Source organism: Lissotriton vulgaris, chromosome 5, assembly GCF_964263255.1.
Source record: "Lissotriton vulgaris chromosome 5, aLisVul1.2, whole genome shotgun sequence".
NCBI classification, from domain to species: domain Eukaryota; kingdom Metazoa; phylum Chordata; class Amphibia; order Caudata; family Salamandridae; genus Lissotriton; species Lissotriton vulgaris.
The window spans coordinates 1,494,709,839-1,494,728,273 of NC_141693.1; the positions used below are offsets into that span (position 1 = coordinate 1,494,709,839).

Consider the following 18,435-nt stretch of genomic DNA (forward strand, 5'->3'; position numbering starts at 1 on the left):
TTTTGTATAAAAAAATATACTGTTTAATTTTAGAACCATGCAAGCCTGGCACAGGTAAGCATTAAATAGTTTTCAGTAATAAGTTACTGAATATAGAACAGTTCGAAATTGCAATAGAAATTGTACTTTGTTTGATTTACAGGGGATGCAGTAGGTTGCAACACTTGGCAAATACAATACATTGAAATGATTTGGCTTTTTCAGTAAATTACAGGTAAGTTACTTTTTACATTACTTTTCTAACTCTGTGCTGGATCCCTAGATTCAGCACTGGGACATTTCCTGCAAACATGTAAGTAAATATTTTTTGGTTATTTGTGTGATTTTTAAAGAATATTTTTAGATTTCAAAACTCCACACTTAGAAACTTTTTGGAAGAAAATTGTCAATATTATCCTTTGGAGGAAAAACAGGTTATCGGTTCACAGGTAAGTATTCGACTGTGGGACTTAAGGTTCTGGCGTTAGACTCAGGGGTCCCCCATGGTCAGTGATGCTCTCTTGTTACACCCTCAGTGGCACTAGGGCGGCCGGGTGCAGTGTTGAGGCCCAATGTTTTCCATTGGGGGATAGAGGGGCTCCGGTTGGTGGCTGCTGGCTAGCAAGCCACTGGGTTGTGGGCACAAAGCTCCTAGGGTTAAGGTTAGGGCAAATAGGAAAACAAAGTAGCACAAAAGGTGCACCATCAGCGGCACTGGGGCGACAGGGTGCAGAGTGCTGTTTTGACGTCAGGCGCCCTGTTGTTTCCTATGGAGAACCTCCGGTTTGCAAAAGCACTGCAGACAGGGAGACTAAGTGGGATGCAGAGTGGGCCGGATTCGCGGTTTCCGGCTGCTGACATAGGTTGCAGTTGAACAAATCCGGTGACCACGGTCTTTGGAAATGAAGGCAGGCAGGTCCTCTGGGGGGTTTGCGGTTGCTGGCTCCAGGACACACCGGGACTTCGCAGGAGCAGGTTCGAGGGGAGACGGGCCGGTAGGACTGAGGCCAAGTCAATGGGCGTCTTCCTCTTGTTAGCTGGCTGCACGGCTGTTCGATCTTTCTTTTCTTCTTGTTATTTCTGGATCTCAGAAAGCAAGGTTCAGGGCGCCCCCTAAATAATAGATTTAGGGGCATTACAGGTAGGTAAAGGGCAGGGACCAGTGGGCCCCTTGCCTGTGGTGGGTTCACCCCCTATTGTGCCACCCTCCAGTGGGAGGGGGCAGGAGCCTGTCCCTGGTTGGTTGGGTCCCCCATCCTCAAGATGGCGGGGACTTGGCGTTGTGCTGCACCTTGACTCTCCCACCTGAGGGGTGGAGTTGGCAGAGGTGGGCACATCTCTTTCCCTTTTCCCGCCTGCTCTCCCGTCCAAAGCGGGGGGTGCCGGGGGGAGGGGGGTTGAACCAGTGGGGACCAGTTGCTGAAAGCAGCAAATGGTTCACAAAGGCCTTTGAAGCTTCCCCTTCGCGAAGTGTTACCATCCTGGGGAGGAGACTTGGCACCTTTTCCCAGGATGTGCATTATTTCAGGCCCCAGAGAGCAGCAGACTCTCGGCCCAGGGGTCCAGAAACATGTCTGGTGGTGGCAGCTGAAAGCACCCACTAAGCCTGGACACTAGTGGTGGGTTTGTTTTCAGGGGGCATCTCTGAGATGCCCTCTGTTTGCATGTTTCATTAAATCCCACACTGGCATTAGTGTGGGTGTAATGTGCTGAGAAGTTTGATACCAAACTTCTCAGTTTTCAGCGTAGCCATTATGGTGCTTTGGAGTTCGTAATGACCAGCTCCCAGAACCATATACTCTTAATGGCAGTACTGCACTTACAATGTCTAAGAATGGACTTAGACACTGTAGGGGTACAGGGCTCATACACCTGTACCCTCACCACTGGCATAGGGCACCCAGCTAGAGGGGTGACTGATCTATGCCAGGGCAGTGGGTTGTAGGCATGGCAAACAGGGATGTGTGCCATGTTGACTCTTTACTTTGTTCTGCACCAAAACAAGCAGCTGGCAAAGGCAGTGTGTGTGTGTGTGTGTGTGTGTGTGTGTGTGTGTGTGTGTGTGTGTGTGTGTGTGTGTGTGTGTGTCTGTGTGTAAAGGTACAGGGCCTCTAAGGGTGGCACAATAAGTGTTGCAGCCCATAGAGGTCTTTCCTGGTCACAGTGCCCTGGGTACCTGTGGTACCATTTACTAGGGGCTGACCTGTGTCCAGAGATGCCAATTGGATTCGTTTGGGGGAAATAACACAGGCCCTGGGAACCTGATAGTCAGGGACCCAGGGTACACCAAGAAAAGGTGCATCAGTAGTCTGACAAAAAGTGTGTGTGTGGCGGGGGGGGCTTACTACAACAGTAACCCAATTTCCTGCACCCATTCATTGTTTACCGTGCAGTCAATAGGACAGGACCAACATTTGTACAATCTAACCTCAAACTGTTCAATGGAGAAACCTCTGATCCAGAATGGCCCTGCTCTTCCTTTTTCAAAATGCTGCATTTGCTGCCACTCATTACAACTTATGAGCTGCAATCCCTGGACCATGCTTGCAAAGAGAACACGTGCAATTAATAGTCTTATTGAATTAAAAAAGTCAATAAACACCTGACTATTGACAAAATCATTCTCAGGTAACAAGCAATATGCATTTGTACGTACAGCCCACATACCTATCCCTTGCATTCCTTTTCATTCTACTTTATGTGAAAAACAGTGATATTTGCCACTGCAAAGTCTGGATCATATTGTCAGGGTCTCGGGCGTAACACCAATACATAATACACACAGGTCATTCTTCAAGCTCTATCCAGCCACAGCAAACACAGTAGCTACTTTTTAGATCAACCAGTCAGTGCGCTGGGCCCTCAAGTGGGTTAGAAAGTGCTATATTAATGCCATAATCCACTTCAATAACATCCAGTATAATAACATCCTTTTGTTACAGGTTTAAAATTGGCTTCTGTCTCTAAATGCCAGATTCCAGTGGGAGCTGATTGAGCCCTGCCAATCATTTCTCATGCAAATAATCTGCTAATGAGGACTCACCCCTTTACTGCCCAAGATTTGATTATCTGAAAGAAACACGTTAGTGTTAGATTCCTTACCTTAGAATATCCCCAGGCGTCAGTCTGGATCCGGAAACTTTTGCGTAGCAGTACCCCTGCGCGTCGGTAGGCGTCGTCTGCAGGCGTCCCCTGCGGCTCCGCGTCCGTCGTCGGCGTCGTGCGCCGTGATGACGTCGCTGGAGTACATAGACGCCGCCTCCGCGCGCTGACGTCAGTTCTTCTTTTTTCCGCGCCAGTGGACGCAGATCTGAAGAGCAGTACTCCGGTCTTTGACCAAGTTTTTTCGATTGTCTTTTTCTACTATTGTGCCTGATAGGATGCCAGGATTTAAGAATTGCGATGGCTGTGAGCGCACGATGTCGGTCACAGACCATCACCGCCTCTGCCTCCGGTGTCTGGGCCCCGACCACGACGTGGAATCCTGCGTCGACTGCCGGGCCCTTACCAACAAGGCTAGACGGGAGCGGTCCCGCAAGCTGCTGGAGCTCCGGGTGTCGGCCCCACGTCGGGACCGGGAGCGGTCCCGGTCCGGCCGGAGGTCGAGAGAGCGTTCGAGGGAGCGGTCGCGGAGCCGCGCCGGGCGCTCCGGAAGTCGACGCCACTCGTCATCCTCGTCAGGTAAGAAACACAAGAAGTCGGGGCGTCGTCATCGTACCCCCGACTCCCCCCGACGCTCGCGCGATGCGGCCGGGGGCTCGGGTGACCCCATCCCCGCGGCTCCGCGAGAGTCGCCGGCGCGGCCTGCCTCATACCCTCCGGTCCCTGGGCATGGCGCGACGCCTGAGGAGATCGAGGCGTTCCTCATGGCCATGAGGGCGCTCGCTTCTCCGACGGGGCCTACGGCGCCTTCGGGCCCAGTGCTACCGTCTGGGGGCCCTGGCGGTTCGGGTGTCCCTGCCTCGGCGCCGTCGGGTGCTCCGGCCCCGGCGCCGCCGACGGCTCCGACCCCGGCGCCGCAGGGACCTTCGGGATCGGCGCCGGCTGGTCTTCCGGCCTCCCCGGCGCCGTTGCCATCGGGGTTACCCCCGACGCCGCCCCCGCGCGGCGCCGGTTCTCCGCTGCCGGTTCCGGCCGGCGGTGGGGTTCCGACGCCGGCTCCGGGCGGCGCCGTCCCCTTACCTTCTCCGACGCCGGACGCGGCGCCGGACGGGCGTCGATCGACGCCGGTCCCGGCGCCGGTGGGGCCCATGAACCCCGAGGAGCCGGTCTTCATCATTGACTCCGAATACGGAGAGGATGAGGAGTACGGTGAAGGTTGGGAGGGGTCCGAGGACCCTCTGGCTCGCGAGTGCCAGTATGACCCGGACTGGACAGGTGACTTGGGGGATGCCAGTGGTTTGGACGACTCCCCTAACCCTGGTTTGATCTCTCCTCCAACCGTGGCATCGGTGGAGGGAGCTGCCTATTCTGTGGTGCTGATGAGGGCTGCCAAGGCCTTAAACCTTGAGCTCCCCGTCGCGGCCGTGAGGCCTAACATCCTCACCGAGGTCTTCAAACCGCAGTCATGCCCTTTGGAGCCTCTGCTGCCGTTTAATGAAGCCTTGTCTGACGTTCTGTTGGGCACGTGGTCCAGGCCCGCTTCAGGTGCGCCTGTTGATCGGAACGTGGCCAGGCGCCACCGTCCTTGTCCGGACGACCCCAAGTACCTGTCTACCCACCCCACTCCTGAGAGTCTGGTGATCCAGGCCTCGACCTCCCAGTCCGCATTCCCGTCGGCCCCGCCCGACCGGGAATCCAAGAGGTATGACCAGTTTGGCAAAAAGGTCTTCTCGTCCATTAGTTTGGGCCTGCGGTCTTGCAACACCGCCTGCCTCTTGGGCCGCTACACCCACTCTGTGTGGGATACGGTCGCGGAGCTGCTGCCAGAATGCCCCATGGAGGTGCGGGCAAAGCTCGGTCAAGCTGTAGCTGAGGGCCGGGATGCAGCGAAATATTCCATTCGGTGTGGTCTTGATACGACCGACTCGCTGGGCAGGGCTATGTCTACGACGGTGGCGATTCGTCGTCACGCCTGGCTGAGATCCGCCAATTTTTCGGCTGATGTCCAAAATACCCTGATGGACATGCCGTTTGATGGCTGTCACCTGTTCGGTGACAAAGCGGACCACGCGCTGGAACGCTTCAAGGACTCCAGGGTCACGGCCAAGTCCTTGGGTCTCTCGACCCAGCGTCAGCAACCGGGTTCGTTTCGTCCCTTTCGTGGCCAAGGAAGGGGCGCCCCCACACGTGCTGCCAGCCACGCGCCGCAACAATCCTTCCAACGCGGTGGCGGCCGTGGAAACCGCCGTGGTGGCGGTCGGGGACAACGGCGGGGTCAGACCACACCTTCCCCCGCAGCATCTACCCCAAAATCCTCCTAGTCCGTGCTTTCGGCCCCATGTGACGCCAGTGGGTGGCAGGGTTCGCCATCACCACGCTCACTGGCGCACGATCACTTCGGACAGGTGGGTGCTGCAAATTGTCCGAAGGGGCTACTCCCTCCCCTTCGAGACCTCTCCTCCAGCCATGCCACCGCAGAACCACCGTGTGTCGGGGGACCACTTGACACTTCTGCAGGAGGAAGTTACGGCCCTCTTGGCCAAGGGGGCCATCGAGCGCGTTCCTGGGCCAGAAGTAGGGCGTGGTTGTTATTCCCACTACTTTCTGGTGCCCAAGAAGGACAAGGGGGGCCTACGTCCTATCTTGGATCTAAGGAACGTCAACGGCTTCCTCCGGAAGGAGAAGTTCAAGATGTTGACGTTAGCTCAGGTCTTGGCTGCTCTAGACCCGCAAGACTGGATGGTAGCGTTGGACTTGCAGGACGCCTATTTTCACATCCCCGTCCTGCCGGCCCACCGGCGTTACCTGCGGTTCACGGTAGGCCAGGAGCACTTTCAGTTTATCGTGCTCCCCTTCGGCCTTACCAGCGCCCCACGGGTGTTCACAAAGGTGATGGCGGTGGTCGCAGCCCATCTGCGCAGGTTGGGGGTTTCAGTCTTCCCCTACCTAGACGACTGGTTGTTGAAGGCGGGCTCGCCCCAGACAGTCGTCCACCACCTTCAGATGACGGCAGACCTCTTGCACGACCTGGGGTTCTCCATCAACGTGCCGAAATCACACCTGTGTCCCTCTCAAAAGCTCCTTTTCATCGGAGCGGTTCTGGACTCGGCGCAGTTTCGGGTTTATCCTCCGGAACGGCGGGTTCGGGATATTCAGGCTTTGATTCCCATCTTTCAGCCGCTATCCCGAGTCTCGGTCAGGTTGACGCTGCGGCTGCTGGGACTGATGGCTTCCTGCATCCTTCTGGTGCATCACGCCAGGTGGCGGATGCGGGCTCTGCAGTGGGACCTGAAGTTTCAGTGGGCCCAGCATCAGGGCAACTTGTCCGACCACGTCTTGATCTCGGAGGGCACTGCGAGACAACTGCAGTGGTGGCTTACGGACCGCGATTGGGTCAGGGGCAAGTCCCTCTCCCTTCCCCAACCGGAGCACGTTGTCGTGACGGACGCGTCCCTCCAGGGCTGGGGTGGCCACTTGGGAGAGGCAGAGATCAGAGGCATCTGGTCTCCGGCGGAGTCCCGGCTCCATATCAATCTGTTGGAGCTGCGGGCGATTCGTCTGGCACTGAAGGCATTCCTCCCCTTTGTCAACGGGAGTGTAGTGCAGGTGTTCACCGACAACACCACCGCCATGTGGTACTGCAACAAACAGGGCGGAGTGGGGTCGTGGACCCTTTGCCAGGAGGCTCTGCGCCTCTGGCAATGGCTGGAACGTCAGGGCGTGACTCTGACGGTTCAACACCTGGCGGGTTCTCTGAACGCCAGGGCGGACGAACTCAGCCGTCGGTGCTCGATGGATCACGAATGGCGTCTGAACTCGGACGTGGCGCAAGGCATCTTTCTGCAATGGGGAGAGCCTTGGTTAGATCTATTCGCCACAGAAGAGAACGCGCAATGTCATCAGTTCTGCGCGTTGGAGTTTCCAAGACGGCACTCGCACGGCGACGCCTTTCGGCGCGAGTGGAGTTGCGGTCTGTTATACGCCTTTCCGCCTATACCACTTCTGCCCAGAGTGCTGAAGAAGATCAGGCGCGACCGGGCCCAAGTTATCCTTGTGGCTCCGGACTGGGCTCGAAGGTACTGGTATCCCGAGCTACTCAGCATGTCAGTCGGTCCCCCGATCCGCCTGCCCCTTCAGGAGGACCTTCTGTCGCAGCAGCAGGGGACGGTCCTCCACCCGAACCTGTCCAGTCTCCACCTCCATGCTTGGAGATTGAGCGGCGGCAGTTGAGGCCATTTGACTTGCCTCCTGAAGTCTGTGATGTTATTCTGGCAGCCAGGCGTCCCTCCACTAAGTCGGTATACGCCTGTCGGTGGAACAGATTTGTGGCATGGTGCACAGCAAAGGCTGTGGATCCTCTTTCTGCCCCTCTTTCGGAGGTTCTTCTGTTTCTTCTTTCTCTTGCCCAGCAGGGCTCTGCTCTGGGCACTATCAAGGGCTACCTTTCTGCCCTTTCAGCCTTTTTGAGGCTTCCTGATCAGCCTTCTTTGTTCAAATCCCCGATTGTAACTCGATTCTTGAAAGGCATCACTCACATGTTTCCACCTGTTCCGTTTGTGATGCCTCAGTGGGATTTGAACCTGGTTCTAACTTTCCTGATGTGTGCTCCCTTTGAGCCCCTTCATTCTTGCCCTCTCCGTCTCCTGACTTTAAAGACGGCTTTCCTGGTTGCCATCACCTCTGCCAGGAGGGTGAGTGAGCTCCAGGCTCTTTCTGTCCAACCTCCTTTCCTGTCCATTCATCCTGACAAGGTGGTTCTGAGGACTAGACCTTCTTTCCTGCCCAAGGTTGTTTCGGCCTTTCACATCGGGCAGTCCATCACCCTCCCTTCCTTCTTCCCGCCTCCGCATCCTTCAAAGGATGGAGAGCGGCTCCATCGTCTGGACCCAAAACGTGCGCTTTCATTTTACATGGATCGCACACGCCAGTTCCGGGTGGATGACCACCTGTTTGTTGGCTACGTGGGTGCGAAGAAGGGACGGGCGGTTTGTAAACGAACCATCTCTCGATGGGTCGTCCTCTGCATCAAAGCGTGCTACTCTTTGGCTCGGAAGGAGCCTCCTGTTGGGCTGAGGGCCCATTCCACTCGGGCCACGGCGGCTACTGCTGCCCTGGGCCGGGGAGTCCCCTTGCAGGACATTTGCCAGGCGGCTACGTGGGCCTCGCTGCACACCTTTGCGAGGCACTACTGCCTGGACAGTCAAGTCCGGAGGGATGGCTTCTTTGGCCGTTCTGTCCTCCAGGACTTTCTGGTGTAGTTTTGTATTGGTTCGCAGACCCACCACCGGGGTTGGTATTGCTGGGGTATGTATTCTAAGGTAAGGAATCTAACACTAACGTGTTTCTTTCAGATGAACAAGTTACTTACCTTCGGTAACGATATATCTGTAAGAAACATTAGTTAGTGTTAGATTCCTTACCGAACCCACCCATCCTCCCCGTTCTGCGAACTGATACCTAGGGTTAAGGTCATCCCTTTCAGGGCCCTAGTTTGTACATGGCACCAGTGTTGGTTCTCTCATGGCTCTGCGTCTCCTGGCGCGGAAAAGCTGTGTGCAAAGAACTGACGTCAGCGCGCGGAGGCGGCGTCTATGTACTCCAGCGACGTCATCACGGCGCACGACGCCGACGACGGACGCGGAGCCGCAGGGGACGCCTGCAGACGACGCCTACCGACGCGCAGGGGTACTGCTACGCAAAAGTTTCCGGATCCAGACTGACGCCTGGGGATATTCTAAGGTAAGGAATCTAACACTAACTAATGTTTCTTACAGATATATCGTTACCGAAGGTAAGTAACTTGTTCAATTGGCCCATATGTTTAGCAATCCCATAACAGTAGCAGAAGAATGTCTTCATATTCTAGAAGTCCGAAGTGTCCTGAGACTTTAGGTCAAACTAAAGATTGGAGAATGTCTAGTCAGCTGTGGTAATTATGGCCCAAGCTGGATGAGATTTCTTACCACAAAGCAATTGTGATCCAGATGGATTATTTCTGGTAATCTAAGATTAAAGGTTTGCCAGTAAAACCCAAACCTTGGGTTAGAGGATGTGGTCTTGAATCTCTGTGTTGGCTCGACATCCTGTTATTCTGGGCAAATCACTTAACCTCACCCTGCCTAAAAATTGAATGTGACCTTGTTTAATGTAGCTTGTGCTCATGTAAAGCGCTCCTGTACCCTCGGGTCGAGTTTGCGGTATATAAAACTGCAAAAAAAAGTGAAACAAAGTGAAATGTACACTCAGACATACAAAAGTCCAAAAATCTTTGGTTTTGTAAAAAATTCTTATTTTATTTAATTTTCATGTATTGCATAAAATCCACCAAAGAACATCCAGCCAATAGGCTTTGTTCAAAAACACATTTGAACTCCATCAAGGCTCTTCTATGTTAGTTATTATTGTCTCCTCATGCCATAATTTGATTTAAGGATATTCATGTTCTTTGACCAAGTCTGGCAAGAATACATGCTCCTGAGAGACTCGAAAATTGTTCCAATATCGAATCGGGTAATAGTGTCCCCCAGGTTGATACCTGAATCCAAATTAAAGATGCACGATCGCCTCACACCCTCAATGTATCTCCCCAAAAAATATCCATAACGGCCGCAAATGTTTGGTTAAGAATTGTGCTTCTAGGCAATAATTGCAAGGCTGCTTCGTAGAGATCTAGTCCTAATTTTACACAGCACTCTTTTCTTGCACAGATCTCAAAAAAGACACCATTGTGGGTCTAGCGGCTCTGAAGAACTTGCTTGGGAAGTGATCTTTAACTGCAAGTTCCTCTTTATTTTTTACATTCTTTGTCTTCTTCTATTTGCTCTTCCATTTTGCTGTTTATGATTATCATTGTAGAGCCTGTGATTCAAAAGGAAAAGTTCCTTGCTTGTAATGCTAGTTATATAAATCTTTATTGAGTCAGCCCACGCTCCTCTCTGGCATCTGCAGTGGAATGGCAAGACACTATTTAGTAGGGATCTTCAAACCTGTCAAGGAGAACTGATTCTGTGGAACAACTACAAGTACAAAGATTGCTGGGATATGAAGGCTGTTAACTCCTTAAAGAAAAGGATCTATTTTCTCTTCTTTGTAAAGACTGTCTATCAGGCTACATTCTCCTTCCCACCGATTGGTTTTATTCCATTGTCTTATAAAGAAAGATTGGGTGTTGATGCTGTAATGTTGTTTTGTGGACTTTTTTCTGCTAATTGAATTGAAAGCATTAAAAAAACGAGCTGCTGATATACAGTTTAGATGATTCAGCACTTGGAAAATGGCAAAATGTTTCAGTCAGATGGTTTTGTCTTGTACAAGTATTTTGTGAATATTCTATCACTCCAATTAGGATTCCTTCACACAGCACCATGATTACAACAAAATAACATTCCCGTAACTGTTCATTGCAGGTTCTCCTTGTACTGGTTGCCCTCCTTGATGAGTTAGTCTTTGTGATGATTTAGTTCTTTAAGTTCAGCAAATAGTGTTGTTCTTGAAGCTTGATCCTCACCAGTTCTGTTGCTTCCCATTGAGTGTGTAGTAAAGGAGTTGGATCTCAATTGCTCCGGTGATCATTTTGGCCCATTATTTTTTCTTTCTCACTCTCTGAATCACGGAGTTTGGGCGATTGGCAACATGGCAGCCAGGCATATAAAATGGAACACTTAGCAAGAATGCTATCAGAACATAGAGAAGGGATCGGGCATGAAGAACACATCCTTTTTCTATTACACAGGAAAAGAGTGACTCTGCCAGAAATTGTAGCGATAGAAGAAATATTCATCCTACAGACTTGGGTAGGACATTGCTATGCAAGCACTTTAACACCAGTAAATTGTCTGTCTGTGTGAATAAATGCAAAGTAAGTCTTGTATGGGAAGGTTAAGGTACTAAACTGTCTACACACATTTCGCTCCCAGTAAGTCTGCTTTTCCTCATTCCATTTGACATTGCTAATTAATATTTTATTTGATGTGGGATGCACAGAGGATGATTTAGATTAATGGCTGAGGTGGGACAGAAGCTATAGCGGTTTTGAGTTACATATTGTAGTGGAGATTTCCAGAAGATGTCTGTGAAGGCCTTTCTTTCCTTCGAGTTGTTTCATTTTTTGGAGGCATCTCTTCTTTCACCTGTCTACCATCTCTTCCTCTGCAGATGCACAAAGATGCTCGACAAGAATGGAGATGTGAACAACTTCAAGGTTAAGGACCGGGATGAAATGGTAACCAAAGTAATTGAGCCCATGGCATGTGATGGGTTAAGGACCATTTGCCTGGCATTTAGAGACTTCCCTGCTGGATCCGAACCTGACTGGGACAGCGAGAATGAGATCTTGTCAGACCTAGTCTGCATTGCAGTGGTTGGGATAGAGGATCCTGTTCGGCCAGAGGTATCACTTCACAACAAGCCATATTGTTACCCCTTGCTTGCTTATACTTTTGTTTTAACATAACTTTTCCCTCTCTCCTTATCACCTATATTCTCTCTCTCCATTACCACTCTGTCATCCACTCTTTCCACAATATTCTGTTACTTGTTATCCTCCCTTTATTCTCCTAAATAGCTACTGTTTTTTCTCTCGCCATCTTCTATTCCCTCTTTCTCGCTTTCATACCTATTTTGCCACATTATCTGCCTCGCATGTCCCCTTTATGAACCTCCATGGATCTTGCTTACAGGTTCCTGATGCTATTGTGAAGTGCCAGCGTGCTGGTATAACGGTACGAATGGTGACTGGTGACAACATTAACACCGCCCGTGCCATTGCTACAAAGTGTGGAATTCTGCTACCAGGGGAGGACTTTCTCTGTCTTGAGGGCAAGGAATTTAACCGACTAATCCGAAACGAAAAGGGGGAGGTAAGATTCCACTGTCTTTCGGGTTTAAATAAGCGGAGGGGCTGAAGTGCCTTAAGAACTGCAATGCATGGGTAACCGTTAGAGAAAGTCATACATTCTGCCAAAATGTGTTCTGTCTAGGGTCATAACCTTTGTAAAACAAATCAACAGGTATTGATGATTGCTCTGAGAGATTAGAAGAGGCGAGCTGTCTTGGGTGAAGGCTGTGCACTTTGCTGTTCCCTATCTCTAATGCTTGCTTTGAGTTTAATGTACAGCTACAAGGATTGTAGTTTGTCTTGCTACGTTCTTTTGTGTATAATATATGTATACAGTACAAGATCTCTAATGTACTCTTTAGTTCGCAAAAAAGCAAGCCATTTCATGTAGATAGGCTGCTGCAAGTTAACCCATTATATTTAAGTGTAGGGGGATGGATTGTCGTGAAGTAGGATAGAAGAATCACTTGAATGTGCTTAGTTCTCTTTTACACATAGACAATTTTTCCCCTACACTCCTGCACTGAGTATTCCCCTACTGCCCCCTTCACCAAGTTTGAGCTAGCCCCCTTATCATACAGCTGCCCCTCAACTCTTCTGCATACTCTCTACTAGTTTTCAGTCTCAAGGCCACCTCTTCTTCCCTTTTTTAGGTCTCGTTAGGCAGTGCTTGCACTGTCTCTTCGAAACATGCTGTATTATAAAGCTCTGCCCACTTTCTGCCCATCTTTTTAAGTGGCTCCTGTCCCTGTCCTTTGTAAATGGTGGCTTTTGATTGGTCAATAGGCTTAGTAGTCCCTCCTTAGTACCGCCTTGTCTATTCTTGTAACCTCCCATTGAACACTCCTGTTACATGTGTTGTTACTCCCTAGGTTTTAATTACAGCTTCAAGGCACTATTTTATTAAAAGGCTTCAGGCAGGACACACTCTTGGTCCTAAGCTAGATTGGCAGTGGTTACTTCACCCACTAGAACATCTCACATTTATACGAGACCATCTATAAATTTCCCTTCGTCAGTTCCACATAGAGTACAACCTAATCCGAAATTAATGTACTCATTTTTTTGTCACATTTCAAAGCTACTAATTGCATATATGGACATAGCTATTTGAATGTACTCGTAGTACTGTCTTGCATGCAATGAATTATGGGTAGGGTTGGGTTTACCATATCTTCTGCAGGGTGCAGTAACATATGTGACCAAAAGAGGCCCCCTTTGGGAACATGGCTATGTAAAAAACATTGCCATTTATAATGCCAGTAACTCCAACTTTGTAGACATGCAGTGCTGGTGCCTTGCTCACTAGGGACCTCTAGGAGCAGCTTGCGGTACTGCACCTAGACATGCAGTGCTGGTACCTTGCTCACTAGGGGCCTCGAGGAGCAGCTTGAGGTATTGCACCTGGACATGCAGGGCTGGTGCCTTGCTCACTAGGAACCTCTAGGAGCAGCTTGCGGTACTGCTCATAGACATGCAGTGCTAGTGCCCTACTCACTAGGGACCTTTAGGAGTAGCTTGCGGTGCTGCACTGAGACATACAATGCTGGTTCTGGCTCACTATGCAAGAATTTGCAATGCACAAGGTCTTGCATTACTGAAAATATGTGCTCACTAGGAACCTCTAGGAGCAGCTTGTGGTACTGCACTGAAACATACAATGCTGGTTCCTAGGTAACCATGCAAGCATTTGCAATGCACTAGGTCTTGCGTTACTGAAAGTATGAGCTATTGGCGTTGCATTATTATTTGCATTGCCAGTACCTCAAACTAGCAGTAATGCAAGACCTATTGCATCGCAAATGCTTGTTGTTCTTGCATATACATCCCCTTCTCTGTCACACAGTTTAGTTTTGAATTTGAGCTTATCACTAATTCTCACTTTGTTGTTTACATTTGGCACAGGTGGAGCAGGAAAAGCTGGATAAGGTTTGGCCCAGACTGCGCGTACTAGCCCGCTCTTCACCCACGGATAAGCATACCCTAGTTAAAGGTAAGAAACTCCTCATGATGGCCACTGCAGCAGCTTCGCACTAAGTCGTAACACAGATGTATTCATCCTTTCCCCATCCTTCAGCTTAATGAACTATTCTAGAAGCTCACAGAACAGTCGGGAAAGGCAAAGGCCCTGATAACAATATAGAAGTGAAGCAATCAAAATGACATGCTCAAGTCACCTTGATTTACCCTACTTTATGATCAGAAGTCAATGATTGTAAGACAAATGTGAAACGGAAAAAATTCCAGCCAAGTGAGGCTTATTCTAAGAAGAAGTTTCTCTTAAAACTGCTTTTATTAGCTGAGAATTATGGCATAAAAAGAGTTGCTGTTTTTTCGGGACAGGACCAGTTCCTCGTATTGGGTGACTATTTGAACGGTTGCCTAGGAATATCCCTTTGTAATTTCTGGCTCTGCACTACTGCTTAGTGGTTTGAGGGGGCATGTCAAAGCATGTATATACATTTCAGTGGAGTTTAGGATGCAACATTTCTAAATTGACCATTTTGTCTGCGTTGCAGGGATCATTGACAGCATGGTGGGAGAAACTCGGCAGGTTGTGGCTGTGACGGGAGATGGAACCAATGATGGGCCAGCCCTGAAGAAAGCAGATGTCGGATTTGCTATGGTATGATCCTCTGCAGTTAAGCTTATTACCAACTCTTTAAAGGTCTCCATTTTGCAGGCCTGCTGTGATGATATGGTTAGCCTCTTTTAATAATAAAGGCACAGATGCTAGTGCTGGTATATGGCGACATTTTTACTGCACCCAGTAAATACCAATAGTCTAAAGTGCAGTGTCTACTGAGTGTAGCAGATCCCTCATATTTATAGTTTTCTTCTTAAAATGAAGAATTACATACAGAATTGGAGGTTTCTGCACCACACTTTGCATGTCTCTGTATTTACTGTACATTTTCCCTCTGATATATTTTAGCAGGTTTGAGGTGCCGAAATTTACCAGATGAAAATTGGATGTTGCGAACTTTACCGCACATCTCAAAAATCCAATAGCCCGGCAAACAAGAGTTTGCACACTGACCAGAATTTAAAAGTCTACTGAGATTCAGAGCCATAATTTTAATAATATACAGAAATATAGATGGGTAACAAAGAATAGAAGGGATCTTTTTCACTAGAGTCTTCTGATTGACATTAAATAGACAGCCTGTGTTGTGACTCAGAAGTCCAGTGTGAAAAACATTCCCATTATTCACTTTCTGCACATCTATAATTTTGTGTAACATAAGGTCTTTAAAGTTATCTGTCTCGGCTTTCAGCTGCTACTCAATTTCAAATGGTAAAAATAAAAATCCCCACCACTCTGTGTGCCAAATCCTTCCCCCCACCCTTCCAAAACTATGCTCTCTGCTCGCTGTCTGAGCGTACACAGCTCTGCACTTGCAGCTCTCACAGAACCCTCTTAGAGAAACCAGGAACTCCTGTATGACATAGCAACAGTGAGATAATGTTTGTTTTGTATTTCATTCTCTGTGTTTAGCTTTATATTTTCCAGTTGGCTACCTCTAGGTAAGCTGATGTGAGATGTTATAAAGATTTGATTGTCATTCCTGGAGTCAAGTTGACCTTCAATTACATCTTGGGCAGATATACTTCTCTTGTTCAAAAACAGTATGAGGATTTCCGATTTATCGATCTCCATGAGACCACAGCTGGGACGTGACATGACTTTACATATAAAAGTGACCGATATCTATCATTGGCTCTAGTTGAATTTGCTGTAGTGACTATCTTAATAAAGTTTGTGTATTATTATAAAAACCTGTATGTTTGAGGCATGTGTGCTGTAGATACACATGCTTCGCATACGCCCGCCATCTAGTTTTGGGCTCTGATGATTACAAGTTGTTTTTGCTCTAAGAAGTTTTCTTCGAGTCATGAGGCTGGATGATTCCTCCTCTTGGGAATACTGCGCATGAGCATTAACTCATCTTCAGATTTATTTTTTTCACTGATGGGTTTGGGTGTATTATCTTGTGCTCCGGTTTGAGTCTCTGCCTGTCTCTTTTCGGTCCTTTATATCTCTTGACGGTATTGTCTCGATCTGTATCGTATTACCTCTCATGCTTAGACTTTCGCAGTGGGTTTTTGACTCGTTCCCTTGGCCTCTGGGCTACGCCTGGTTGGGCAACACTTCTCCATTTCCAACAAGATTGAGAATGACCTGCTAATAGAAAGCACTCCTCTGTCCGAAGTGCCACTCCAAATACTCTCACACAGACCAACATCCCGTTGCAACTTGTGTCTGTCTCCCAAACATCGAGAAGACACCTAGGAGGCCTGTAAGTCTTTCCGGTCTAAAAAGACTCAAGATCGAAGGGCTAGACGATGACAAATGCAGTGCAAACAAATGGACGATGTCCCCGACATCTTTGATCGACAAGATGAGGAAGAAGAGGCTTCAGCCGGACAGAAGGAATGACTTCCCATACATGATTCTGAGTCTTAATCAGAAGAGGACTTGGCCATAAACCAAATCCTCAACTTCCACCAAAAAAATCTACTCACAGGCTGCCACTGCACACAAGCCATGGCGCGCACCAAAAACATGACTCTGAATCCTCGCCTTCTGGCTCAACTCCGAAAGCTAGGCCTACAGCAGTGACCTCTGTATCCCTTCCACAAGAGACCAAAACACCTCAATCTTCAGCCTCGGCACCGAAAAGAAGACTTTTTATTTTGGAATCGAATCTTCCTCCATCAAAGACAAAGCTTCCACCACCGAAATGCTTTGTTTTTGGTCCAAAATGGCCTCCAGAGCCAATCCTCAAGCAATTTAATAAAAATCTCATTCCAAAACAGAAAACACTTCAAATTCAGACTGGAACGATATGTGCCTGTTCCAAGAGACCTGGATGACAACCGCCCCATCAGGGTGGGTTATGCATGTTACTACATCCCAGCTGTACAGGGACCGAGGGGCAGACCATCGGGGGGTTTGTGCACATGGGTAGCTGTTCATCTGGGGTGTTCAGTGACAGTAATTGACACACACTCCCCAGATTTCCAGTGGATTGCCCTCAAATATCTGGATGGCACGACAGTGGTGCTATTCAACATCTATTTGCGCCCCACCCCCAACTGTAGGGGGTCGCCCATGATTGAGGCTATAGACTAACTTCTAGCATTATATCCCGCCCCTGCACATAGAAAATTGGGTGGTGATTTTAATTACCACATTGAACCATTGGGGGGGATCCTGTCTGTAACTGCTAAGGAGGACTCCATCTGGCATATTCAGGAATGCTTAATGTATCCAGCTAAGCGCCTGACGCTACTAGCTCTGCAGATAAATAAGCTCTTAGTTTCCCATTCTCTTAGAGCATGTAATGGCAGATTCTCCTCCGATTCCCCAGGAAAGCCCACTTATAACAGAGCGGGGAAAGCTATGACTATTGACTATATTCTGGTCAACGTCGAATTGTGGCCCCAAATTAAGACCTTCTCTGTGATTGAGAGAGTAGACAGTGACCACAATCTCCTGTCCCTAGAACTCTATTTAGCACTGGGAACTAAATCCGTAGTGGGGGAACAAGATCTTTATTCAAACCCCAATTTGATCTCAGTGGCAGGTGGCAGACGGATTAAATGGGCTAAGTTTGTACTGGCCCAGGATAAAATATCTGAAATTTACCAATTAGTCGCCACAACCTTTGAAGAGGCTTTCTCACTGCCGGTTACCTATGATTGCCCCAATTTCCGGGCATTTGAACTTATTCACTCTAACTTAATAAGCTCCCTAGCCGATTATTTCTACACTCCAGCTCACGGGAGGGTCCGGCCTAGAACTCAGGAGAAGTGGTTCAATAAATCTTGTAGGGAGGCTAAAAGTGCCCTTGTTAGGGAGGTTAAAACTGGCTCAGTCGAGAGTATAAGAGGGTGCAGACTCGCTTATAAAACTATTACAGCGGAGTCTAAATCAGAATGGGAGGCCCGCAGATGGGACAATATAAAAGACGCCCTTGATGGACGGAACTATAGGGCATTCTGGAACCTGGTTAGATCAGGCTCGTTTGAGGAGTCGGTGCCATAACACCCAACCTAAGTGAAGATGTGTGGATAGCGCACTTTAAACCTCTTTTTGCGCATACTACCACTGTGACTATAGCAGACTCATGTGTATCTGCTTCAGAAAGAAAGGTCACTACTGACCCAGACTACTACCCGATAACCCTGCAGGAGACTCTGGGCGCCCTTAAAAGCTTGGCTACAGGGAAAGCCCCCGGATTGGACCACATGCCGGGAGTCCTGTTCCTGAGCGAGTTGAAGGTTTGCGTTCCCTACATGGTTTTATATTTCAATGCCATACTTTTGGGTATGGAAATTCCTCCAACCTGGCTGGGTGCAGAGATCATTCCCATCCATAAAAAGGCTTCCCCTCTGGATCCGGCTAACTACCGCCCCATTAGTCTTATTGACGTCTTGCAGAAATTAATGGTCCTCATTTTTCTATCTAGGTTACAGTGTTGGATGGACGAACAACATATCCTGACCTTCCT

General features: G+C 49.0%; 1 protein-coding gene across 7 annotated transcripts in view; it reads left to right on the forward strand.

Moving 5' to 3' along the window:
- Positions 1-18,435, forward strand: part of ATP2B4 (ATPase plasma membrane Ca2+ transporting 4) — a 780,797-nt gene that overhangs the window by 627,429 nt on the left and 134,933 nt on the right. For all 7 annotated transcript variants that reach the window (XM_086923502.1, XM_086923496.1, XM_086923498.1 and 4 more), the window contains 4 exons: positions 11,236-11,470; positions 11,760-11,939; positions 13,823-13,910; positions 14,437-14,543. In XM_086923502.1, the coding sequence (XP_086779628.1) occupies positions 11,236-11,470; positions 11,760-11,939; positions 13,823-13,910; positions 14,437-14,543 (610 nt within the window). The remainder of the gene's footprint in view (positions 1-11,235; positions 11,471-11,759; positions 11,940-13,822; positions 13,911-14,436; positions 14,544-18,435) is intronic.